At 39.2% G+C, this 26,552-nt stretch overlaps 1 protein-coding gene across 1 annotated transcript in view; it reads right to left on the minus strand.

Annotated features, from left to right (window-relative positions):
• The window catches only part of RAB21 (RAB21, member RAS oncogene family), a 30,792-nt gene extending 9,921 nt beyond the window's left edge, over window positions 1–20,871 (minus strand). The window contains exons 1-4 of the mRNA XM_012441410.3: window positions 20,713–20,871; window positions 5,987–6,046; window positions 4,959–5,066; window positions 1,337–1,400 (exon numbers count right to left, since the gene is read on the minus strand). Of these exons, the coding sequence (XP_012296833.1) occupies window positions 1,337–1,400; window positions 4,959–5,066; window positions 5,987–6,046; window positions 20,713–20,871 (391 nt within the window). The remainder of the gene's footprint in view (window positions 1–1,336; window positions 1,401–4,958; window positions 5,067–5,986; window positions 6,047–20,712) is intronic.
• Window positions 20,872–26,552: the final 5,681 nt, after the last annotated feature.

Raw genomic sequence — 26,552 nt, forward strand, 5'->3', positions numbered from 1 at the left:
CTTTGTCTTCCACTAAAATGATCCTATCCTGGCTTCTCCTGCATTGTTCTTATCATCAGGTATGTAGAAATAGAGAGAGAAAACAGCATGAGGCTATACATCATAAGGATTAGTAACATAAGAGTCAGAATGACTTCATTTCAAATCTGATCTCTGAAAGCTGCCTGACACTGGGCAAGTTATTATCTCCAGGACTCAGCCTCCTCTATTAAACCTTTATAGGATTATGAAGATTAGATGAGATAATGTCTGTGAGTGCACAGCACACTGTGAAAGCAGAAACCCATGCTGTGCACTCACTATTCACTTTTATTGTTCAATAATTAATTGTGATATCATAGAAATAATAATCTGGCTGGGTGTGGTGGCTCAAGCCTGTAATCCCAGCACTTTGGGAGGCCAAGGTGGGCGGATCATCTGAGGTCAGGAGTTCGAGACCAGCCTGGCCAACATGGTGAAACCCCGTCTCTATTAAAAAAAAAAGAAGAAATAATAATCTAAAGAAAAAGGAACCAAAGAGAAATTCCAGAAGTCCAAAGGTGAGTTTGTAGAGTTCCTTTATACACAACATTAGGAATATTCCTCCACCCTGGGATCACGATCTACTTGTATCCTTGCGGTCAAATTTGCCCATTACTCAAAAATGTGTAGTTAAATGTGTAGAACAAGAAGACTGGCTTAAGCCATTTCCTTAATTTTATTTTAAAGTAGTTACTAAGCTTTTTTTCCTAAGCAAAATCATACAGTAAAAAAGTAAAGGTTAAATTGAAGCAAGGCTAGGAAATCTGAAGCCCCAAGTGTTTAATTTCCGATTTGCTCCCCAAGGCATTCCTTAGAGTTTGAATCTCCTGGAAAATTATTTCTAAATCCTAAATTATTATTATTCTTTTTTTCTTTCCCCCTGAGATGGAGTCTCACTCCATCTCCCAGGCTGAAGTGCAATGGTGAGACCTTGGCTCACTGCACCCTCCACTGTCCGGATTCAAGCAATTCTCCTGCCTCAGCCTCCAAGTAGCTGGGACTACAGGCATGCACCACCACGTCTGGCTAATTTTTTTTTTTTGTAGAGACAGGGTTTCGCCATGTTGGCCAGGCTGGTCCCGAAGTCCTGACCTCAGGTGATCCACCTGCTTCGGCCTCCCAAGGTGCTAGGATTACAAGTGTGAACTACTACATCCGGCTAAATCCTAAATTATTCTAAAATATTTACATTGATATGTCACTCTTCTTCTTTTCTCATGTAACTTGAAAACAAAAATTACTTGTTTACAATGTTTTTAATGAAACAGTAAGGAAACAAAGGAGTCTTAAAAAAAAAAAAAGTAATGATGCTTACCAACTATACATAAACAGATTTCATTTCCCAACATTTTCCGTAATTCTTTGACCCAGTTTTTTACCTGTATATACAAAAGAGCACATATTAAAACGAATCCTGTTAGAATTACCACTATCACAACACCCAAAAAACTCAACACTGTCAAAATACCTCAGAATTTTGTTTAAGAGTCTATTTATTTAGTTATTACTAGAAATGATTCACTGAAGAATCATTTATTGCCAGGTTATATTGCTAACCATATACATATGAACGTACAATAGAAGGATATACAGCAGCAACTCTAATCACAAATTTGCATCAGCCTTCCACAGATCCAAGCAAAGCTATTCACTAGAGCAAAAGCATATCAACACCAGCTTCTGATAATAGATGCTTTACAATACAGATAACAGTGTCTGTCACTTTAGACTTAGGAACACATGGGTTTAAAACAGTCTTTTATACACTAATTAATTCCTAAATAGAGGGCATAGGCGCTTCAGTGTCACACCCTTGAAGACAAAAAAAAGTATATAAGCACCAAAAAAAGTAAGAGCGCTAAAATAATTTCATCATTCAGTGTATGACAGGGTTTTGAAACCTTGGCAATACTAACATTTTAGTACAGATGATTCCTTGTTGTGGGACACTGTCCTATGCAATGTATGATATTCAGCAGCATCCCTGACTTCCCACCCACTTCTAGTGGCATACTCCAGTTGTGATAACCAAGGATGTCTCCAGGCATCGTCATCCTCTGGTAGATAAACAATGATATACAATAACTCCTGCTATGAATTGATTCTCCAATATGAATGAAACCTAGCAGCAGGCACTGTTGGCAGTAAGCTGGAATTAAGTAGATTAATCGTTTCAACTCACAATTTTAAATATGTTGATTATAATAACAGAATAAAAGGCAAACTTGGACAGCTGCCTTCATTCTTTGCAATGAAATTTAATCTGGATGTAAACAAATCACACTGAACTTATATAATTTCCTGAAAAAATACACATATATCTGTAAATTCCAAAAATGGCATTAGATACGTGGTAACCACTTACTATGCATCTGGTCTTACAGTGCACAAATATAACACTTCCACATTCCTATTCTCTGCAAGAATGCAGAGGAACTATCTTTAGCAAATCTAAAATCCTTATAAAAGCAAAAGTAATTATCATCACCATGTCATCTTTATAACAGCGCTAAACGAATTTTCTTAGTATAGCCCCACCCTTTTTGTTTCATTCACATGTATGTATAAAGTTTTCGAAGCATTTAACTTCCACTCTTTATTGATTTCACATAAGAAAAATTTGACTGTACTGGCATAAAATGTACATCTTCATCACCTCAAAAGAAACACACCAGAATCCAATTATGTATTACTCTCTTCCATGTGCATACAGTATCACAACCTACTAATCTAACCAATTTTTTTTTTTTTTTTGAGACGGAGTTTCGCTCATTACCCAGGCTGGAGTGCAATGGCGCGATCTCAGCTCACCGCAACCTCCGCCTCCTGGGTTCAGGCAATTCTCCTGCCTCAGCCTCCTGAGTAGCTGGGATTACAGGCACGCACCACCGTGCCCAGCTAATTTTATGTATTTTTAGTAGAGACGGGGTTTCACCATGTTAACCAGGATGGTCTCGATCTCTTGACCTCGTGATCCACCCGCCTCGGCCTCCCAAAGTGCTGGGATTACAGGCTTGAGCCACCGCGCCCGGCCTAATCTAACCAATTTTTAAAAAAAATTTGTTAGTCATTTCCCATCAGATACCCCCTCAAAGGCACTCTATCTATTCCTTACCCCCATACATTTTTGGTAAGGTAGAGATGGTCACAAATTCTTTGTCAATCCTCCTATCAAGTGATAGAGTCAAATTCCTCACCCTCTGAATTTGGGCTGGCCTTATAACTTGTTTTGACAAGAAAATGTGGCAGAAGTAATGCTGTGCCAGTCCCAGACTTAAGCCTTAAGAAGGCCTGGTAGCTTCTACTTTTAACTCTTGGGATCCAGTTGTCATATAAAAAAAGCTTAAGCTCGAATACAGAATAATGAGAGAGCACATAGAGAGAGTAAACTGGATGATAAAGACACCAGATGTAGTGAGAGGTCAGATTGAAACTAGGCCTTCTTGGATATTCCAACCCTAGCCAAACTCCCCAGTTCAGTGCAGCTGTATGAGTGACTCCAGTGACATCAAAAACAGCAGTGGACCTGCCTGGTCAACCCACAGAATCATGAGAAATAATAAATCATTATTTTAAGCCGACAAATTTTGGGGGTTTAGCAATAGATAACTGGTCAATTTTCAATATAAATGACTATCTGCTCTTTTTTTTTTTTTTTGAGATGGAGTCTCGCTCTGTCACCCGGGTTGGAGTGCAGTGGCACAATCTTGGCTCACTGCAACCTCTGCCTCTCGGGTTTAAGCGATTCTCCTGCCTGAGCCTCCTGAGTAGCTGGGATTACAGGTACGTGCCACAGGGCCCAGCTAATTTTTTTGTATTTTTAGTAGAGACGGGTTTCACCATGTTGTCTGGGCTGGTCTCAAACTCCTGACCTCAAGTAATCTGTCTGCCTCAACCTCCCAAAGTGCTGGGATTACAGGCGTGAGCCATTGCGCCTGGCCTCGATCTTCCCTTAATAAAATACTTAAACTATTTCTTTTCATGCAAAAAGCTAGAAGGGGATAACAAACAGCACCACCAAAATAACTTTTAAAAATTGTTAAATCTGCAAGGTACCTATCGTTTCATTTTCTACTTCTTGGACTAAGTTTTTCCATACATCATTAATAACCCAAGGGCTAACTTGTATATCTGCTCTATCAGATTTAACTGGGAAAAAAATAAAGAGAAAAAAACAAAACAACAAGGTAAGTAATTTCACCAAGTACAAGCCTGTAACTCAAAGCTAGAAAAGCTTCTTCCTTGGCATTACTCCCTGTGGTTAAACATTGTTGACAAATTTATTCCAAGAACAGCTTTAGGAGGAAAGGTCAAATAAGTAACCCATCTGATTGTGATCAGAATTCAGAGGTAAATTAAATGGTAACTCATTTTTGGTCCCCGACAACTTTAAGAGTTGTACATATGTGGTATATATTTGAAGGGGAATAAACTAATCAGAGAACTTTAAGATTCTCCTTTTAAAACTTGTATTATATTTGGCAAGGAGAAAGCTTAAATGTGATTTTGCTCCTTTTTTCTTTTCACATAAAGGAATCTGTGCAGCCACACTAAGTTTTCAAGTCCCAGTACGTATGGAATTAAGGAAATATGTGTGATTTCTCCTTAAGAGGGAGAAACAAAAGCCCCCATATTTTTCTGAAGCTCAACTTCAAATATTTCCCTCTCCTAATATTTGAGAAAGCCATGTAATAAGCCATTAATTATTCTAACATAAATTAATTCATGTGTATTCATTAAACATATGAGTATACCTGCATGTTGTAGGTGAAAAGAAAAAGAGAAGAAAATGTAAGTGGTCACCAGTTACGCACAAATTATATACTTTATTTTTAAAAACAAAACTAATCACATTAGTGAACAAAGGTATATTAATGGAAACTTGAAAAATTACTGTTGCTCTTCTAAGACATCTACTCATAAAGTAAATAGAATACCTTCTGAAAAGAATCTTCATCTGTTATGTCATAAACTAAAATAGCTCCATTTGAATCTCTGTAGTAAATTGGACCCAACGCATGGAATCTCTCTTGACCTGCTGTATCCTAAATAGAGCAACAAATGCTTATTAGATTAGAAGAAAAATACAAATTTACAATTGCAACCACAATGAACTTTTGATTAATTGGAAAATAGGGCATAAAGTCACAGGCAACCCCGAAACCCTACTAACAGAAACAAAATGGCAAAACAGGTCATACAAAAAAATTTTAAGTCAAGTTATAACCAATATGTAATGTTTTACTGATATACAAAAGTTACTTTATCCCTCCCAACCTTCCTCCTCCTCAGCAACTACCTCACCTCTATTTAAAAAACCAGTTCAGTTGAGAGGGGGTCAAAACAGCCAACACAGCATTATAAGCCAGGAATAGGCTCTACCCTAAATTTAATTTCCCACACTGGGAGAGATAGGAAAACAGCACATGCATCAAGACCACCAGTCAGCAAGTACCCTACTGCATTATCCTCACCCTACTCTCTACCAGCCATTCCCTTAGAAGGCTGGAATACGGAGCAGAGTGGGGAAAAAAAGGCCAGGCACGCTGTCCACCCATCTTGTCCTCTCTCTGAAGTGGAACTCTTCTGAATTGACCCTTCTCCAGATGAAAAGTTATGACAGTAATATTCAAATATACAATTATAGTCTAGATACAATTCTCAACCAGATTTTAAGATTTTAAAAAATTTTTTTGAAAAAGTTTTGGCTGCCTAGCATGGTGGCTCACGCCTGTAATCCAAGCACTTTGGAGGCCAAGGCGGGAGGATCACCTGAGGTTGGGAGTTCAAGACCAGCCTGACCAACATGGTAAAACCCCGTCTTTAAAAAGAAAAAAAAAAATATATATATATATATAAAAAAAAGAAAAGAAAAAGTTTTGGCTAATCTCCAATTAACTTAAAAAAAAAAAAAAGAAAGAAAGGAAGACGCCTCTATGCACAATAGTTGGAAAAGTTCACTTACCCATATGGCAAGGTTTACTCTTTTCCCACCAATATTTAACTTCTTTGTTAAGAATGATGCCTAAGAAGAGAAATATATGTTACACAATGTATCATATAAAATAATGTTCTTTATCCTAACAACTACAGATGACTGAATCATCTCAATGTAAAAGTTTTCTGAAAGGAAAAGTAATCACTGAGCTTTAATGATCAAAACTGTTTCATTAAAGATAAGACATTATTTACATTTTAATCTAAAAAAATCGTGTTTTCTGAATATAGGTTATAAAAAAATACACAAAAAATAAGTACTTTTTTTCTTAATGTTTTTCCTTATCTATGTGAAACACAATTTTTCCTAGAGCATTTAATTTGATGCCACCTTAACTACTCATAGAAAGAAAGAGTCTAAGATTTGTCTTGAACTCCCGACCTCAGGTGATCCGCAAGCCTTGGCCTCCAAAGTGCTTGGATTACAGGTGTGAGCCACCACGCCTGGCCGGAGTCTAAGATTTGTAAGATAAGATAAATGTTTACTGGTGATTTACTTACTGTACAAATATCAATACTATTCAAAATGGTTCCACAATTACTTCATAACTCAACTGTTTAACATATATTCAATAATTATCCTAAGTATTAATGTCAGATAAATGAAAGGACATGGTTCTAGCCCTCAAGGAACTTATACTCTATTAGAGAAATTAAGAGAATTACGATTCCATGTGATAAGTGCTAAAATGGAGGGTCTTGCCAAGCACACTGTAAAGATAGTACTGAGAAAGAAAGTGTAACAGCTGTCTGAATGAGTCAAAGAAGGTTTCAGAGAGAAGGTAATGATCACCCTTTTAGAGCAGTAGCGGTTTTTCCTGATAGATGAGTGAAGCCACTGAAGCCTCAAACACATGACTGCATCCCAAGGAGAATTCCAAGTGGGTATGGTCAAGACAGAGATGAGACTACATAGATGGACTTTACCTTGTGGGTCTCAATAAAACCTGTTTTAAGACACCAGACATGAATTTAGACACACACACACACACACCAGGTATACTTGGGAAATGCTATTTATTGATCTTTGTACACTAACAATGCACAATTAGTGCATTAGGATGCTGCCAAAAGGAAGGCTAGCTGACTGCATTTATACAAGCACTTCCCAAATTCACTTAACTCTTTTTTCCCGAGTTTCTTCTGTATAGCACTGAACCTTTTTTCCCCGGAAAAACACCTAATTCATCCTAAAGAATAACTGTGCAAAAAAACAGGACTACTGACAATGGAGAATCACTGAATGGTTTCAAGCAATGGGGAAACAAATCTACATTTTAAGAGAATGACCCTGGGATAGGCAAGGGAGGTTGGACTAGAAAAGATAGGTAGAAAGAATGCTATTACAAAATTGGGGGTAGGGGAAGGCAGGGAGGAGGTCTGAGCTAAGACCATATCGAAGAGGAAATATATCCAGAATCCAGAGTCAGCTGACATGTTTTAAAAAAAAAAGAAATAGGGAGCTGAGTTCAGACTTATGTAGAGACAGTCACATTTAGGTGTATTTATATAGAAGAAAGTGCAGAAAAGGTGAAACAGATAAAAGGCCAGGATGGTAAATTACTGAAGGATAAGAAACCTAGATTTCAGGAAGGTCTTTTTGCTATGGACACGCCATGGAAAATTAGCAACTAAGAAAAGGCCACTGGATGTAGTGATTAACTAAGACGTCCACAGATAAATATAAATGGCAGAGCTGGGTTCCAAACCCATGTATGTCGGCCTTCAAGGCCCAAGCTATCCTCACGATATTGCAGTAAATAAAAATTACACAGAAAGGGAGAAAAATAAATTAAATGCCGAAACAGCAAAGTAACCTGAAAAATGAGAAGAGCAAATATAGGTTATGAGAATAAATTACTTCTCCCATTCATGCCAGCATAGGAGCTAAGAATATGAACTTTGGAGCAGAACCTGTGGATCTGAATCTCAGCTTTGCCACATACTAGCTATGTAATTTATTTGAACTCAGTCATTTTCATGGTTTCAGTATCAATGCCATAAGGAAAAAAAAACGTAAATCTGAATCCTATCCAAATATTTAATGGGTAGGTCAACTTAAATGCCTCTTTTTCAAACACATGTAAGACTGAACCAAACTTCTCCCCAAAATTGGATTTTCATTCTGATTTCAATCAGACTTTAGTATTCTGATCACATTCACCTTCTCATTGAAGTTTAGAACCTTAGAAGTATCTTCTTAAGCCCTTGTCAGTTCATATACCTTCAAATTCCACCAAGCCTTGTCTTCATATTTCCTCTGGGGTATATGACCACCAGTTTCTTATTATGTCATAAAATAAATACCTCTGGTTCACCTCACACTCTGCTCTGCATGCCATTATCTTCCCAAAGCTTCCCTAGTTAAAAACAAAACAAAACTTCTAACTGAGAGAAGGGTTCCCTAATAGGTTATCATTTTTAATAAGCATCCTTAAACATCCCTGCTGACAGCTAATATCATAACCTTTATGTCACGAGTGTTGCAGAGATTTCTCAGCAAAAGGGAGTGCATCACAGCTGGTAAAGCTCCCTCATTTCTTTTCTATCATCCCCTCTGAAATTTCCCAACACCCTCCCATGGCAAGTTTAAAGGACAGAATTAAGTCTCCCCTAAGGAACCACGGATACAAAAAACACTTTTACAGAAAGGGTACACATCACAACATTCATTATATGGAAAAACAAAATCAATGAAATTATCTGTGTTCATTAATGGGTAATTAGTTAAAAATTCAAAAAATAGCCCATCCATGCAGTAAAACACTACATAGTCATTTCTATTACTCTTGCTAATACTAGCTAACATTTATTAAATGCTTATTTTCTGCCAAGTACTGTGCTACGCACTTTTCACAAAATCATTCATAAGCTTCTTCTTTATAAAGTTGGGGAGCCCCCATCTACAATTAAAAGTCTCAAAGCCTTATCTTTATATCCAGAGACTTCCACAATGCGTCCTCATCTACCTTCTAGGATAGCTTCCAATATTTATTTACTTATTCTCCATCTTATTTGGCTTTTTTTTACATCCTATTTAATTCTTCTGTTCATAAAATTCCCCTCAAATTTGGGCCTGATCTTTGTTCTCTATCTGAATTCTACCTATCTAAATACAGCTCTTTTTCCTTGAATTTTCATGTTCTCTTATATTCATGCATGCAATGCACACTAAATCTTTCTGTCGTGAAGAATTTTAGGGAATTGACTCTCCATTTACTGCAGCTTATACTATCTTATAGCATAAATTATCTCCTCATGGGTATAAGTATTCTGTTAACTAGATTATATATTTGTATTTAACGTTTTCACAGTGCTTACAATGAAATGGGTAGTGTTCTAAGAGCTTCTCAAATATTAATTCATTTAATTCTCAGGTGCCAATAACACTCTATGAGTCAGACATCATTATTACCCATGTATTACAGATGTGGAAAATGAGGCATAAGGAGGGTAAATATCTTGCCCAAGGTCACACAGTAAGTGATATAGTGCCACTTGAAATTCCAGGCAGTTTGGCTCCAGACATTAATCACAGCCATTATGCTGCCATACTTCCCTGACTGAGATCTGAGCTCTCTAACACCTTTTCTCTTGTGGAAGAAAAGGGGAAAGTCATAGTACCCTGCCCACAATAGACAGTCAAATGCTGTTATTATAGATAAACACATCTACAATGTGCCCAGGTAAATCAATGCAGGTATAACTCAATTTAGTAGGAGATATACTCCTAAGTTTCCTTATTAATCAAATTATTTTAACTCAGAGATATTATGCACTAGTAAAGCTTATCAAAGGATCTCTAGTAAATATTTTTTTCCTTTATAATGAAAACCTTAAGCCCTGCTCTATGGAAAGATTTCTTCTGTTTTGTAAATGATCTCATTTTATATGAATTCTAAGTTTTTAATTTTTTTAAAATATTTTTTGTTTAATATTTTTAATATTCTTTAATATTCTTTCTTTTTAAAAAGAAATATTAAATATTTTAATATTTTGTTTTTAAAAAACCTTTAGAAAACTATTTTTTAAAGAATAAAATTATTGATATATTTAAGAAGAAAGCTGAAACATCAAGAAAGCAGCAAACAGGTATAAAAATAGTGCAATTAAAAAAATAATACACCAATGAAACAAAAGAGAGAACCCAGAAAAAAAGCCAAATACTTACACCCACCTGATCTTTGACAAAGCAAATAAAACAGAAATTTGGGAAAAGATGGCCTATTTAATAAATGCTGGGAAAACTGGCAAGCCACATGTAGAAGAATGAAACTGAATCCTCATCTCTTACCTTATACAAAAATCAACTCAAGATGGATCAAAGACTTAAATCTAAGACCTGAAACCATAAAAATTTTAGAAGATAACATTGGAAAAACTCTTCTGGACACTGGCTTAGGCAAAGAATTCATGACTAATACCCCAAAAGCAAATGCAACAAAAACAAAAATGAATAAATGAGACCTAATTAAACTAAAAAGCTTCTGCACAGCAAAAGAAATAATCAGCAGAGTAAATACACAACCCACAGAGTGGGAGAAAATGTTTGCAAACTAAGCATCCAACAAAAGACTAATATCCAGAACCTACAAGGAACTCAAACATATTAGCAAGAAAAAAAATAAACAATCCCATTAAAAAGTGGGCAAAGGATATGAAAAGACAATTCTCAAAAGAAGATATACAAACAGCCAACAAACATATGAAAAAATGCTCAACATGACTAATTATCAGGGAAATGCAAATTAAAATCACAATGAGATACCCTTTACTCCTGCAAGAATGGCCAAAATTAAAAAGCCAAAATAATAGATGTTGGTGTGGATGTGATAAAAGGGGAACACTTTTACACTAATAGTGGGAATATAAACTAGAACAACCACTAAGAAAAATAGTACGGAGATTACTTAAAGAATTAAAAGTATTACAGAACTATCATTTGATCCAGCAATCCCACTACTGAGTATCTACCCAAAAGAAAAGAAGTAGTCATATGAAAAAGACACATGCACACGTATGTTTATTGCAGCACAATTCACAACTGCAAAGATATGGAGCCAACCTGAGTGTCTATCAACCAAGAAGTGAATAAAGAAAATGTGGTATATATATACCATAGAATACTACTCAGTCATAAAAAGGAATGAAATAATGTCTTTTACAGCAACTTGGATGGAACTGGAGGCCATTTTTCTAAGTGAAGTAGCTCAGGAACGGAAAACCAAATATACGTTCTCAGTTATAAGTAAGAGCTAAGCTATGAGGAATATATAATAATACAATGGCCAGGCATGGTGGCTCATACCTGTAATCCCAGCATTTTGGGAGGCCACGGTGGGCAGATCACAAAGTCAGGAGTTCAAGACCAGCCTGGCCAACATGGTGAAACCCCATCTCTACTAAAAAGATACAAAAATTAGCTCAGCATGGGGGCATGCGCCTGTAATCCCAGCTACTCAGGAGGCTGAGGCAGGAGAATTGCCTGAACCCAGGAGGCAGAGGTTGCAGTGAGGAGAAATCGTGCCACCGCACTCCAGCCTGGGCAACAGAGCAAGACTCTGTTTAAAAAAAAAAAAAAAACAAGGCCGGGCGCGGTGGCTCAAGCCTGTAATCCCAGCACTTTGGGAGGCCGAGGCGGGTGGATCACGAGGTCAAGAGATCGAGACCGTCCTGGTCAACATGGTGAAACCCCGTCTCTACTAATACAAAAAATTAGCTGGGCACGGTGGCGCGTGCCTGTAATCCCAGCTACTCAGGAGGCTGAGGCAGGAGAATTGCCTGAACCCAGGAGGCGGAGATTGCGGTGAGCCGAGATCGCGCCATTGCGCTCCAGCCTGGGTATCAAGAGCGAAACTCCGTCTCAAAAAAAAAAAAAAAAAAAAACAAAAAAACAAGAATGATATCATCAACTTTGGGCACTAGAGTAAGAAGGTTTGGAGCTGGGTATGAGATAAAAGCCTTACATATTGAATACGGTATACATAGCTCGGGTGATGGGTGCACCAAAATCTTAGAAATCACCACTAAAGAAATTATCCATGTTAACAAAAAACCACCTGTCCCCCAAAAACTATTGAAATAAAAATAAAAATTTATATAAAAGATAGCAGCAAACAATCAAAAGGCTGAAATTTGTCTTTTTAAATCACCTCTACCAGGCACACTTAATTTGGCTGGACTACTGAGATACCACTGTAGTTATGATAATTACTCTGGAGCAGTGGTTCTTAATTCTATTACATGGTAGTGAGAATGGGAGAACTACAAACTTCTTTAAGAATATGAAGAAAGCCATGAACCTACTCATTCCTCCAAAAACTGCTCATATGTACATACTAAAAACAATTCCCACGCACTTCCAAGAGATTTATAAATGCTTGGCAACTTCTCCGTAAAGAACCCCCAGTCTAAAAAGGGAAGGAGGGAGAGTGACATTAAACGATAGCAATTCAAAAGGTTCCAGGACTATAGGAAGGGGTAAGAAAAACACCACATGTGCTAAGCACTGTGCTTGGGCTTTTTCAATGAATGTTTCAACAACACTGTGAAGTAGATAATTAGTCTTACTTTACAGCTGTGAACCTGATTTAAAAAAAAAAAAAAAATACAGTGACTCACGGAAGGTCAGACAACTCAACTGGGTGCTGCAGTGGGTGGAAGCCTGTCTGACTCCACAACGCTTTTTCCATTGCACAAAGCTACTATTCTAGAACATACACATATTTCTTAACTTGGCACTCCTCCACTTGGACAGTAAGCGTTCCTGGACCCTAACCTCTCCAAATATTCTCAGGGTAAGCACAAAGTGTTAGTAGCAAGGATCTCACTAAGTAATGGCACATTTTCCACCCCACGTCCTTCAAATCCTGAGTTATTGCATGAGTACTTCTTTTAATCCCAATTGTTTCATCTTCTATGCTTTAGTGGTATTAAAAAATTAACAGTCTTACTAGCTCAGGTTCTCATCTGTAATTTGTACGTTGATTCTTGTTTAACCAACATCTTACCGGAAATCATAGTGGATAATAAAAAAAAGAAAACGCTATTAAAAAAAAACTCCAGGTAATCACAGGGAAGAGGAAAGAAATTAAAAATGAATTTTTTAAAAAAAGCAAAATAGGATTGTAAGAAAGAAATATTAGGGAAAAATGTATCTGTCAAATTCTTTTCATAACTAGTTTAATCAATTTTTTGGTTCTTTGTTAGCCAAATCATTTGCTGTGCTTGCTAACTAATCTCCTGGCAAAGCAAACCACCTAAAGTAGTATTTTACAATTATAAGGTATCTGTTGAAAGCAACATAGTAACTACATTGTGAACAAATACTTTCCTGGCTTAATCTGGTATCTAGTAAATTCAAAAGACTTCATTAATTGGGGGCCTGGTGTGGGGGAGTGTATGTGTGTGAGAGAGAGAGAGAGAGAGAATGCAAAATAAATATTCTTGCTAGTTGCTAACACTGGTGCAGACTCAAGTATTTAAAGAATAATGTACAATTATTTGTCAATTTTTAAAATAAAATAAAAAATAAATGAATAAAGCATTACCACTTCCAGATTTACGACATGACAGCATTCAGGCAGGTTAATTTATAAAATTAGCCCTCTCTAGCAAAAAATTAGCTATCGGAAAACTAAGCTAGGCCAGGCATGGTGGCTCACAACAGGTTAGGAGTTTGAGACCAGACTGGCCAATATGGTGAAACTCCATCTCTACCAAAAATACAAAAAAAATTAGCCAGGCATGGTGGTAGGCACCTGTAATCCCAGCTACTCAGGAGGCTGAAGCAAGAGAATCACTTGAACCCAGAAGATGGAGGTTGCAGTAAGCCAAGATTGCGCCATTGCTCTCCAGCCTGGGTGACAAGACTAAGACTGTGTCAAAAAAATATATACACATATATAGAATGGGGAAAAGATTTCTAAAAAGAACTTCAAAAATAAATCATTTTATTGATTATAAAGATATTATAATAAATTGCCTAAATCAATAGTGATGTGGCTTTCAGGATACTTAGAAAACATTTTGAACATTCAAAATATTCTTTGTACAAAGAAACCAAGATTCCTAGACTAAGACTATGACACAAAGTGTAAAAACACTTCTAGAACCTGAATGCCAAGTGTTGCTCAGGTTAAAGTGTGTTTAAAACATAAGTAAAAGCTGAGTGTCTCAAAACAAAAATAAAATAAATTTACTTTTAAAAAGTAGTAGACTAAAGAAAAATATGGTACACCATTTCAATTTTTAAAATTTATTTATTTTTTATTATTTTACTTTTTTGAGACAGAGCCTCACCCAGGCTGGAGTGCAATGGCACATTAGTTCACTGCAACTTCTGCCTCCTGGGTTCAAGTGATTCTCCTCCCTTAACCTCCCGAATAGCTGGGATTTCAGGTACCCACCATCACGCCCAGTTAATTTTTGTGTTTTTGTAGAGACGGGATTTCACCATGTTGACCAGGCTGGTCTTGAACTCCCGATCTCAGGTGATCCACCCACCTCAGCCTCCCAAAGTGCTTTGATTACAGGTGTGAGTCATCATGCCTGGCCCTTTTATTTTTATTTTTTAAAGACAAGGTCTCACTATGTTGCCCAGGTTGGTCTTAACCTCCTACTCTTAAGATCCTCCCACCTATATCTCTCAAAGTGCTGGGATTACAGGTGTGAGCCACTATGCCCAGCCTGGCACACCATTTCTATTTGTGGGACCTTGGAAATTTAATTCAAGGCTTTTCTATTTTTTAGGAGACAGGGTCTGTCACCTAGCTGGAGTGCAGTGGCACAATCATAGCTCACTGCAGCCTCAACCTCTAAGGCTCAAGTGATCCACCAGCCTCAGCCTCCTGAGTACCTAGGAATATGAGTGTATATCACCATGCCCAGCTAATTTTTTTTTTTTTTTTAACTAGAGATGGAGTCTTGCTATGTTACCCATGCTGGTCTTGAACTTGTGACCTCAAGTGATCCTTCCACCTCATCCAACAAAGCATGGGATATAGGTGTGAGCCACCACACCCAGCCAAATCCAAGTCTTAGTTTCCTCATTTCCCAAACTGTCAGGATACTACCTGCCCAGCCAACCTTACAGCACTACTTTGCTAATCATAATCACCCAGTCACCCATCCTAGACTTCAGAAGGCAGGCAGAATTCTATAGTTGGGGGCTCTAAAAAGAAAGAGAACTGTTGGTCCTGATCATAAACAATGTTACTTTTTACAGAGGAAATTAGTCAAAAGTGGTATAAGGCACTTAAATTAGAATGTATAATCTTCAATAAGCACCTTCAATAAGGGAAAAAAAGGGTTACCTAACCCAGAAGCACAGATATAAAGAGGACACACCACATTGAGGAAGTGGTTACAACCAAAATGGCACAATCCTTTAAGAATAAAGTCAAGAAAGGTAACTGATAAAGTGCCTTGCTCATCTTTATATTCCCCAGCTAATACAATGTTTGACATATACCAAGTATAAAATAAATGTTTCCTGAATTTAACTGCATAGATTCAACAGTGTTGCCTTCAGAATTCCAGAGAAACAGTAGTAACTCCCTCACTCCAATTGTCTTTCGTATTTCTGCCAAGTTCATCAAAGTCTCAAATCGGTGAGGAAATCACACGAGGGAGCTTGGGGATTCTATACAAGTTCAGACAGCTTACCTACAGAATTACTCTATAACTATCAGTAACCTTGGAGCAGCTCTGGAAAAAGCCATAATAAAACACCAAAGTATGGCAAATGTCACAATTTAAAAAAACAAAAAGTGTGGATGTTTTATTTTTAAAACATTTATCTAATCTATAAGCAATTTTAAAAGGTAATGACCCTTCAGAGACAGCATGAGCTCTCAAAATAATTCATGTGAAAATCCCATTACTTTTTGACTGAATTACCATGAAAGAAAAACATAAATCCAGCACCATCTATTCATTTAACAGCAAACGTTTATTAAACAAATATGTGCCAGGGTCTGTGCTAGGAGCTTTACCTATGATGGCTGTCTGTGTAATCCACATAAAGTCCTACGAGTAAGGCACTCACATTTTATAGTAAAGGAGCTCGCTTACAGGCATTAGAATATTCTGTCAGTATCATAATGGCTATGAAGTGGGAGTTAGAATTCAAACCCCAGACTAACTTCAAAGTCCTTTCTCTTTTCACCACATTATATGGCCTCCTAATAGTTCTGAGTATGGCAGAAACACAGCATATCTTGTCTTCTGCAAGAATTTGACAAAGCATCTCATGATAACCTTGTGGGCAAGACAGATGTGGCCTGGGCAAAAAGGCGAACTTCAATGCTGGAGTAACTGTTTATACTGTATGAAGGGATTTGTGTCCACTAGTAGTTCATAGTGGTCAGTCTTCCATTATCATTAATATGTACAGTACTCCATTAATAACTGTTTCTCACTCAAGGGAAGGAGGAGGGGATAGCCTGTGGCCCATGCATGGACCCAAAAAAGTCCCTCCCTAAGATTCTATATGTCTACAGAAAATTGCACTTCTGGTCATGCATCACTGGACTACAGGAAGACTTGCTGCAGAGCTCTGTACTTGGCCTTCTCTCTCCCTGCTTTCTTTCAGTCTTTATTAATGACCTGTTGAGAACATTAAAGGCATTGTTACCAAACCTTCAGATGACAAAGTTAAAAAGTAGCTAATCCAGAGAGTAGATTCCACACCTTATACTTTTCATGTCCAGGACCCAAGCCAGTGCCTGGCCCACAGGAGTCCAGTGTTTCATGAAATACAGAATCAAAATTCAAAAGGACATTAACAGGCTTAACTACTGAAGCAAATCTACCAAAGCCAACTTTAATGGGTCAAGTACATTAGAAACAAAAGAAAACGCTTAACTACCAAACCAAAGAAAAGAGAATTTGAGAGATACAAATAATGACCCTTTCTGTGAAGCTTTATAAGACTAAGATGTTTCAGTTGACAGCAAATTCAATATTTATCAAAGTGAGAGCTTCCCCGAAAGCTCACAGAATTTTCTACTTCAGTGTTGGAAAAGAATTCTCAACAGGTGAGGTAATAGCCTGCACGTCTCTGTTCAGTTCAAACCACCACACCTGGAATTATTTCTACAGCTGAAGGCATCATTCTTTAATAAGGGCAATGATTAAATAGTATCTAGAAGAGATATCAAAATAGTACAGGGGCCAGGCACAGTAGCTCACATCTGTAATTCCAGCATTTCAGGAGGCCAAGGCGGGAAGACTGCTTGAGCTAAGAAGTTCTAGACCAGCCTGGGCACCATAGCAAAACCTCAACTCTACTAAAAATTAAAAAAAATTAGCCAGGCATGGTGGCACACACCTGTGGTCCCAGCTGCTTGGAGGCTGAGGTGGAAGGATTACTTGAGCCCAGGAGTTTGAGGTTGCAGGGAGCTATGATAGTGCCACTGCACTCCAGCCTGAGAAAGAGAAGACTGTGCCTCCAAAAAAAGAAAAAAAACAAAGTGAAAGGATTTAAAATGATGTCACAGTCACTGGAGATCCAGTTAAGGGAACTAGAGCTGTTTACCCAAGAGAAGACAAGATAGCTATCTTCAACTATCAAAAGGGATGTCATATAAGACACCAAGATCCAGAGGGCAGAATTAGGACTGGAAACTACAGGGAAACAGATTTTGGCTTTATATACAGAAAAATTTATTAGAAGTTAGACCTATCTATAAGTGAAATGGGACCAGGCGCGGTGGCTCACACCTTGTAATCCCAGCATTTTGTGAGGCCGAGGTGGGTGGATCACCTGAGGTCAAGAGTTCAAGACCAGCCTAGCCAACATGGCGAAACCCCAACTCTACTAAACATACAAAAATTAGCCAGACATGGTGGCATACGCCCAGCTACTTAGGAGGCTGAGGCAGCAGAATCACTTGAATCCAGGAGGCAGAGGTTGCAGTAAGCTGAGATCACACCACTGTACTCCAGTTTGGGTGACAGTGAGACTCCGTCTCAAAAAGAAAAAAAAAAAAATGAAATGGGCCACCTTAGAACATAGTGACCTTTCCACTTTCCATAATACCAGTTCATTTCACTTCCAAGATGTTAAAAAAAAATTGACAATCACATGATTTAACTATTAAAAACCCCAAATAGTGAACCATACATAAACTATCTTAAATTCCTGCAATTCTTTGAAATGTGTAAGAATGCCCTTTATAAAATACAAAGTAGTTTAGAGAGACAGGTAGTCTGTTGACAAGAAAGAAGGTAAACTCTTCCTCTCCTGTTCTGGAATGATTTCTTCTCCATTCGCAAATTAAAAGGATACAAAGCTGTGTCTTACAAATCATATAAATCAAACTCCTCTGAAAAACTGTTAAGATGAGGTGAACTGATAACTCTGAAAGAGATTAGACACATTGCTGTTTATATAAATTGGTGTACAACAAAATCCTAAATTCTATAATTCAGATATTAATACTGGATATCTTCTGTAACTTCATCCTCCCCTGTGTAGGAGTGTAGTGGCTTTTCATATAGTTAAAAATCTTTACTCCGTTTTTAGCTTCAAGAATGTTTGAGAAATTTATAACGGAAGTATAATTTTTAAGTTGAAGGGGTATGGCCAGGCGCAGTGGCTCACGCCTGTAATTTCAGCACTTTGGGAGGCCAAGGCGGGCAAATCACCTGAGGTCAGCAGCTCGAGACCTGCCTGGCCAACATGGTGAAACCCCGTCTCTACAAAAAACACAAAAAAATTAGCCAGGCCTGGTGGTGCACACCTGTTACTTGGGAGGCTGATGTAAGAGAATCACTTGAATCCAGGAGGTAGAGATTTCAGTGACTGGAGATCACTGCACTTCAGCCTGGGTGACAGGACGAGACTCAAATTATCTTTTGAAGAAAACATTAAGACCTCAATTACAACAGTTTTCTTTTATCTTAGATCTATGCATAAAGGAAAACACTAAATAGGTTGTTTACCAATATCCAGAGGTAGTGTGATTTAATTGCTCAAAATCTGAAGTCAGACAGGGGTTCAAATTCGAGCTTGGATACTTCTGCACTATTGACTTGTGGTAATATTACTGCCAACAAATTACTCAACTAAACCTGTTTCCTCACCTGTAAAATGGGGCTATCCACTAAACTATCCACTTCATAGGGTGTGACAAGGATTAAATGACAGAAAGCAAGCAAAAGAATCAGCACAGTAAGAACTTACTAAATGTTAGCTATTTTTACTACTTTACCTAAGTAAATCTCTAAACTTCCAAACGATCGTACGTATTTGTCCAGTGAATTTTTTTGATCTAAAACACAAGGCTCTCACTAATGACACTGAACAATAACAATCCACTATTAAAACTTCGTTAGTACTCTGGTTCAATGATTGTTTTAAAATGCAGTTTCCTGACACTCACTTTTTCAGATATGCTTTACACAGGAGTAAAAACAGAGGAGTAAAAATAGAACATGGAATCAGAGCCAGAGCATCTTGTAAATTCTAGACTCAGTAGTTTAATAATAGCATCAAACATCCAATGTCACAACAATTAGGAGATTATGCATTCTATTAAGTAGTATCGATGTTCTCACGTACTACACATTTACTAATTAAGACCTATTGTGCAAACTGGGACAGTAATTAAAGATAGCGTCCACTGGACCAGGATAAAATATTCTGTATATTTATCCTAACAACCCTATGAGCTAGATACTACTATTATGGCCATTTTAACAGAAGAAACTTAGGCACAGACAGGTTAAGTAACTTATCCAGTATCACACAGCTAGCTAAATGGATGGAGGTGAGATATGCACCTGGACAATCAGGCTCAAAAGTCTACTAGATTTTACTGCCTTTGACCAAATTGATAGGTCAAATTAGTAGGATAAATTTCTTCTAATACATGAAAACTGAATTCTTTGGGAGAGTGGGGTGAGTACAACTCTCTTAAAGGCCTGGCTTTATTCTCAATAAATGATCACATTTTAACACCTTTCCAATGTACATGCAGAAGAAAGCCGGCCTTTTATTCCAGGTAAAGAAAACCAGTTAACAGCAGCGGCTTTTAAAAGTCTGGGGAACAATTGTTGGCCAGTATTCACATGGTGTTTCAACGTGGGTCAATCGACCTCGCAGAATATGACTGACCCACAAGTCAGACCCACGCAGGCTGCAATGAAACTGCGTAACACGCCTGGGCAAGCGGTCATTTCAAAAAACCTCCAGAGATGGCTCTTTTGCCATTCCTATTACTCAGGACAAAATGGAACTTGCATAAACACTTAGTCATCAGTAAGCGCTGAAGTTACAAATCACCTAGTTCGCAAAATCAAATCCGCAGCTAAGTTCCTAATTCCGAAAGAAAGAAAAGGAGCTAACATTGGAGACTGCAACGCTAAAGACACCTAGGGCCCAGGCGGAAGTGCCGCAAAAGGGAAAAACTAGCCCACGGATGGGGACCACAACGTGCGCAGTCACCACGGGGGATACTGGGGACTTTTTAGGGCCCTTCCACTTCCCTCCCAACAGCCTGTCCTCACGTCTACAGACGGCCCCGACCTGGAGAGTCCCCGGGGCGAATTCGGAAAGGTAACCCGAAGGCGCAGATGACAGGCCTGAGATATGCCTGCCTAGATCAAGGAGTCCGGGCGGCAAAGTTCCCCCAGCCCCGGAGGGTTAGGGGCCCCGAGGCGCCCCCTCCCGCTCCACGAGGTCCGCACCTGGAGAGTGGTGATGTGCTTGTCGTTAAACTTGTTCTCACAGTAGCGCAGCACCAGCGACGTCTTCCCCACGCAGCCTTCCCCCAGCAGCACCACCTTGAACGAGTAGGCTCGGCCCGCCGCCGCCGCCACCGCCCCGCCGCCGCCGGCCGCAGCCATCCCGTCGCTTCCCGGCCGCCCGAGCCCGAGTGTCGCGCCGCCCTCCCCACAGCCGCGGCGGCGCCTTCACAACCACTGCCGGCTCAGCCCCGACCGCCCCGGTCCCGCCGACCCGGGCGCTGTCCCCACTCCCTCCTCGAACGAGGTCTGGCAGGGCCGAGAGAAAGTCCGAGAATGAAGGGCCCAGTCCCCCACGTCAGGAACCGGAGGAAAGGCGAAAAACGATGCCTCTCGGCCTCCTCTAATGGCGTCTCCTTCCTCCTACGTCACACTTCGGGTCACGTGAGCGCCGCGGCCCGGGCGGCCCTTGAGACTTGGCCCAGAAGAACGTGCCAGGGCGTGGGCGGGGCCTCTGAGGCCTCTCCGGGTGGAGCTGGGTGTGAATCGAACGCCTACAAGCCCCGCCGCCAGCGAGCCACCTCTGCTCGGCAGTTGGTGAGAGCCTACGGGAATAAGGAACCAGGAATTTGAGGCAAGCTCAGCTCTGGGGAAATGAAGTGCAGAACCTCACCGTTTTTGCCGAGGGGATGTTCACAAAGCTAATGACCTCTCACCAGGGGCCGCTGTAAACCAAATCTGCCGAGGTGCTCTTGAATCTCTCGCTCTGTGGGATCCCAAATCATAGCTTCTCCCAGTTCTCCGACTACTCATCTTTCAAGTCTTACCTTAAACCGCTTCTCTGACCACCCAATCCTTCTCCGCTCCTTCTATTTCCCCACCCCACAAAATTAGGTATTTCATAACACCAATATACCTCCTTTACCAGGGCTTATACACTCCTTGGAAATTATTAATACTTTGCTAAGTGTTTATCTACTCTCATTAGGCTGTAGGTTTGTTGAGGGCCAGGTCTGTATAAGATCTGCCCACCTTTAAATTCCTAACCCCAAGTGTTCTTCAATTTTTCTGTCTTTCATGAAGCTTCTGACATTCCACGATGACTCCACCTTGAAGCGGCTTGTTTGATGATTGCTTGTTTTTTCTCATCTGCATCCCCATTTTTTTTTTTTTTTTTTTTTTGAGACGGAGTCTTGCTCTGTCGCCCAGGCTTGAGTGCAGTGGTGTGATCTCGGCTCACTGCAACCTCTGCCTTCCGGTTCAAGCGATTCTCCTGCCTTAGCCTCCTGAGTAGCTGGGATTACAGGGACGTGCCACCAGGCCCCACTAATTTTTGTACTTTTAGTGGAGACGAGGTTTCACCATGTTGGCCAGGCTGGTCTTGAACTCCTGACCTCAAGAGATCACCTGCTTCGGCCTCCTAAAGTGCTGGTATTACAGGTGTGAGCCACCATGCCCGGCCTGCCTCCAAGAAACCATATTCCTCCAAGAAACCATACTAGTGTTTCTGAAAAATTTGTAACTAGAAACCTGGTGTCAAGTAAACATATATTTTTTTAAAATCAGACGTCTTCCACACTTCAAACCAGGTTAAAAAAAAAGTAGGTTCATTCATTCAACAGATATTTAAACGTGCCCACCATATGCCAGGCACTGTGCTGAACAAGATAAAATGTCTGTCTTCACAGAGCTTACAGTTTATCAGGGGAGACAGACATAGTCAGTTATACAATAAGTCCTTTAATTTTGATGAAACAATTCAGAGTATCTTGCAAACATACACGGCAACCCAACTGATTTAGCATGCTAGAGAAGCTTTCCCTGGAGAAAGTTATCTCTGGGTAAGAGTAACCTAGGCAGGAAGGACCGGAGAGCTTTGCAGGCAGAGAGAACAGCGTGTTCAATAGCTTCAGATAGGAAGGAACATCTAATGTTGAGCAACTGTAAATGTGATTAGGATTTAGGGAGAAAAAGAACTCCAGAAGAGATCACGAGGAAGCTGGGGATCAATACTGAAAGGGTCGTTAAGCAAATGAAAGATTTTAATAAGAGGACTGACATAATCAGATTTGACCACTCTGGCTATAATTTGAAAAGTGAATTGGAGAAAGATTTTAGATTTGTTTAGAACCAACCATTAAAAACACTTTTACGTTTTATAAAATATCCTCATGATTGTATCTAAAGATACATTTTCTACCTCTCCCCTCCATATTCCCCGCCTCTTAGGGCTGTTGCACATTTATAGACACTTCTAGAACTAGGAAAGAACTTCATTTTGAGGGGGCACCTTCCATTGTTCTTTCTGAGCACTTCCTCCTATTGGATTGAAATCTGCCTCTCTTCACCTGCAATTAATTATTTCTATTTCTATCTATACAGCATATATCTAATCCCTTTTCTCTATAAACATATGAAAAAAGCTGTATGCTCTTCCTTTAAGCCTTCTCTTTTCTTCTTTTCAACACAGCCAGTCCTTTCAACCACTTTTCAAATGGTGTGCTTTGGATCATTTAACAGCTTGGTCATCTTAGAACCTAAATGCATTACTTTGCATTTATCACTAAATCAAAGCAATTAAAAAATTTTGTTGTAAAACAAAATAATTTCTTTTGAGAGAAGATCTTGCTCTGTTGCCCAGACTGCCCAGAAATGCAGTGCCACAATCACAGCTCACTGCAACCTCAACCTCCTGGGCTCCAGCAATCCTCCTGCCCCAGCCTCCTGAGCAGCTGGGACTACAGGTATGTGCCACCACACCTGATTAATTTTAAACATTTTTTTTTTTGTAGAGACGGTATTTCACTATGTTGCCCAGGCTGGTCTTGAACTCCTGGGCTCAAGCAATTCTCCAGCCTCAGCTTCCCAAAGTGCTGAGATTACAGGTGTAAGCCACCACACTCAGCCAAAATAATTTTTGAAGTTAAAATAAATTTTCACATTTAGCTTACATTGAGATTTAAGGTGGTAGTGCCAGTTTTCATGGATTACAATAAGTAGGTTGGCATACTTTTGAGCACAAAGTGGGTAAATATAGATGTAAATTGTGGTAGGTTGATAATGGCCCCCGAAGATATCAGATCCTAGACTCTAGAGCCTGTAAATGTTATCTTGTTTGGGACACGGGTCTTTTTTATTTTATTAAGTTAAGGATCTTGAGATGGGTGGACCCTAAATGCAATCACAGGTATCCTTATAAGAGAGAGGCAGAAGGAGATGCTTCACACCCAGAAGAGGAGAAGGCAGTGTGAACATAGAGGCAGATTATGGAGCAGTGTAGCCACAGGTCAAGGAATGCTGACAGCCACCAGAGCTAGAAAAGACAAGGAGCCCCTAGAGCCTCTGGAGAGAGTTCAGCCCTGCAGATATACTGATTTTAGCTGACTGAAACTGATTTTGACTCCTGTTTTCTCTTATTCCTTACATCTTATCCTATTACCATGTCCCCACATCCAGTCAATTCTACTTTCAAAGTAGATCTTGAATCCATCAACTCAACTCTCCATTTCCGTCACCACTCTAGTCCAAGCCACTGTCAGGTTTTTTCCTGGGCTACTCCAATAGCTTTCCAGCTTATCTCCCTGCCTCCAATTGGCCCCACCACCTACTGTAATCTATTCTCTTAAACAGTAGACAGAGAGATAAGAAAAAACAAGCAAAAACAAAACTCACATTCCTTACCATGACCTAGGAAGTCCCCACATAATCAAGATGTTGCCTACTTTGCTCCTTTATCTCATACTGCTCTTCCCTTTCATCACTATGCTCCAGGCTTACATGCCTCCATTCTGTTTCTCTTATGTGCCTAGTCCTTTTCCACCTCTGGGCTCCTAAGTGTGATTCCTTCTATCTGGAATGTTCTACCCTCAGCATTTCTTATGGCTAGCTCAATCTCAATATTCTTCAGATATTACCTTGAATATCACTTCCTCAAAGAGATTACCCTGAGCATACTTTCTAAAGTGACCTAGATTTCTTCATATTTTATCATACACCTAAGATTTATTTGTTTGCATGTTTATGAGCACTATTAGATACTTTGATATCTTGTATGCTATTGAGTCTTCAGGGCCTAGCACTGTGCCCAGCATACCATGGTCACTCAATAAACATTTGTTGTTGGCCAGGCATGGTGGTTTACACATGTAATCGTAGCACTTTGGGAGACTGAGGCAGGAGGATTGCTTCAGCCCAAGAGTTTGAGACAAGCCTGAGCAACATAGCGAGAACTTAACCCTACAAATTTTTTTAAAAGAACTTTGTTACATGAATTGTGGTGGGACAATATTTTGAGATTTTAACCTGTGGGTATTTGCCCCTAATATATCTGTGTACCATGAGGCATCCTATGTATCAAGGGAGATTGTGGCCAGGCATGGTGGCTCAAGCCTGCAATCCCAATGATTCAGGAGGCTGGGGCAGGAGGATTGCTTGAGCCCAGGAGTTTAAGGTTACAGTGAGCTATAATTCTCTGTCTCTAAATAAAAAGAGAGGGAGAGATTCTGATAGGATATTAGCTGTTAGTTTTTGGATTTTGATTTTCCAAAGCCCAAACCACCTTTTTTTTTAACCAAAAAAACATAAAACTTAAATACATAAGCCATCAGAGTCATCACTTGACTGATAAGTATTAGTAAAAGAGAATTATAGGAAAAGTAATACAGTTAGACATCGCTAATGTTCTTGTGGAAGGTACTGTATGTTGCTCAAACATTCCAAACTCTTCGGCCTTACCTTTCTCTACCATAGAAATTAAAAAAAAAAAAAAAACTTGCATTCATAACCTTGGAATTATGGCAGTTGCATTGCAACTATGAAATAAAAATCACACGCTAAGGACAGTAGAGCAGAAAGATAGTCTTGGGTTGGCTTCTTAATCCTACATTGCCTGTCTCTAGATTTTGTATTGGAGAAAATGCCTAACTTATATAATAATTTACTATAGGAGGGTTGTCTATTATTTGCAGCCCAATAGATTCATAATGATAGCATCTCAAGTAGTTTTGAGGAATCCAAGACCAAAGGAAACATATTTCTCCCTTCCTCAACGAAGTCTAAGAAGGTAACAAGCTTTGTGAAGCTCATTTGTGTCTAATATGGATCAGGAGGCATAGAGTAGAGAGGGCTGCATGGAATATCTAGAGAGAAAGCCTGAAATAGGCTTACACAAGTTCCTCAATGCCAGCACTACAGAGAGTCTTCAAATGTTTCTTACATGCCAAACAAGACTTTCCTGATTTAAACATTGAATTTCCTACATCCTAGGAAAACCCTCATTCCTAGACAAACTAGGATGGTTGGTCACCCTATGTTAATGGACTTCGCTGGTGGGACAAAAAGGATGCAGCAACACTTGAAGGCCAAGTGAGTATGAGACTGTGGATAGAAGGTGGATGCCAGCATATTTGGATGATGATAACTAAGATCCCACTACCTAGTATCTTGAAACTTCATAGGTCACCTCAAACATAGATAAAACCCAGGCAAAATGTGGAAGAGACGGAATTTATTAAGATTACTCACATTGGTTTATATTACCCAGTAGAATAGTAACCAAACAATAAGTTTAATTTTTATGAAAGTAAAATATTTTTCTTTAAAAAAACTCACATATTTGAATTTCTAGACCATTAGAATTGAAAAAATGATCTGAACATTGGAGGAGGAGGAGGAATCAGACAAGCAAAGTGATAGGTTTTCAAATTTCAGGGCAGACAAGTACCAGGGATGAGATGAGAGAACTAAAAGTAGGTGAGTCTGGAATACAGATTGCAAGTCAGAGGAGTGGTGACAGATGAATGTAAGGAGGTAAATAAGATTCTATAGAACCTTGAAAGTCATGC

Source organism: Aotus nancymaae, unplaced genomic scaffold (assembly GCF_030222135.1).
Source record: "Aotus nancymaae isolate 86718 unplaced genomic scaffold, 86718_ANA_hifiasm-v0.15.2.pri h1tg000016l, whole genome shotgun sequence".
NCBI classification, from domain to species: Eukaryota; Metazoa; Chordata; class Mammalia; order Primates; family Aotidae; genus Aotus; species Aotus nancymaae.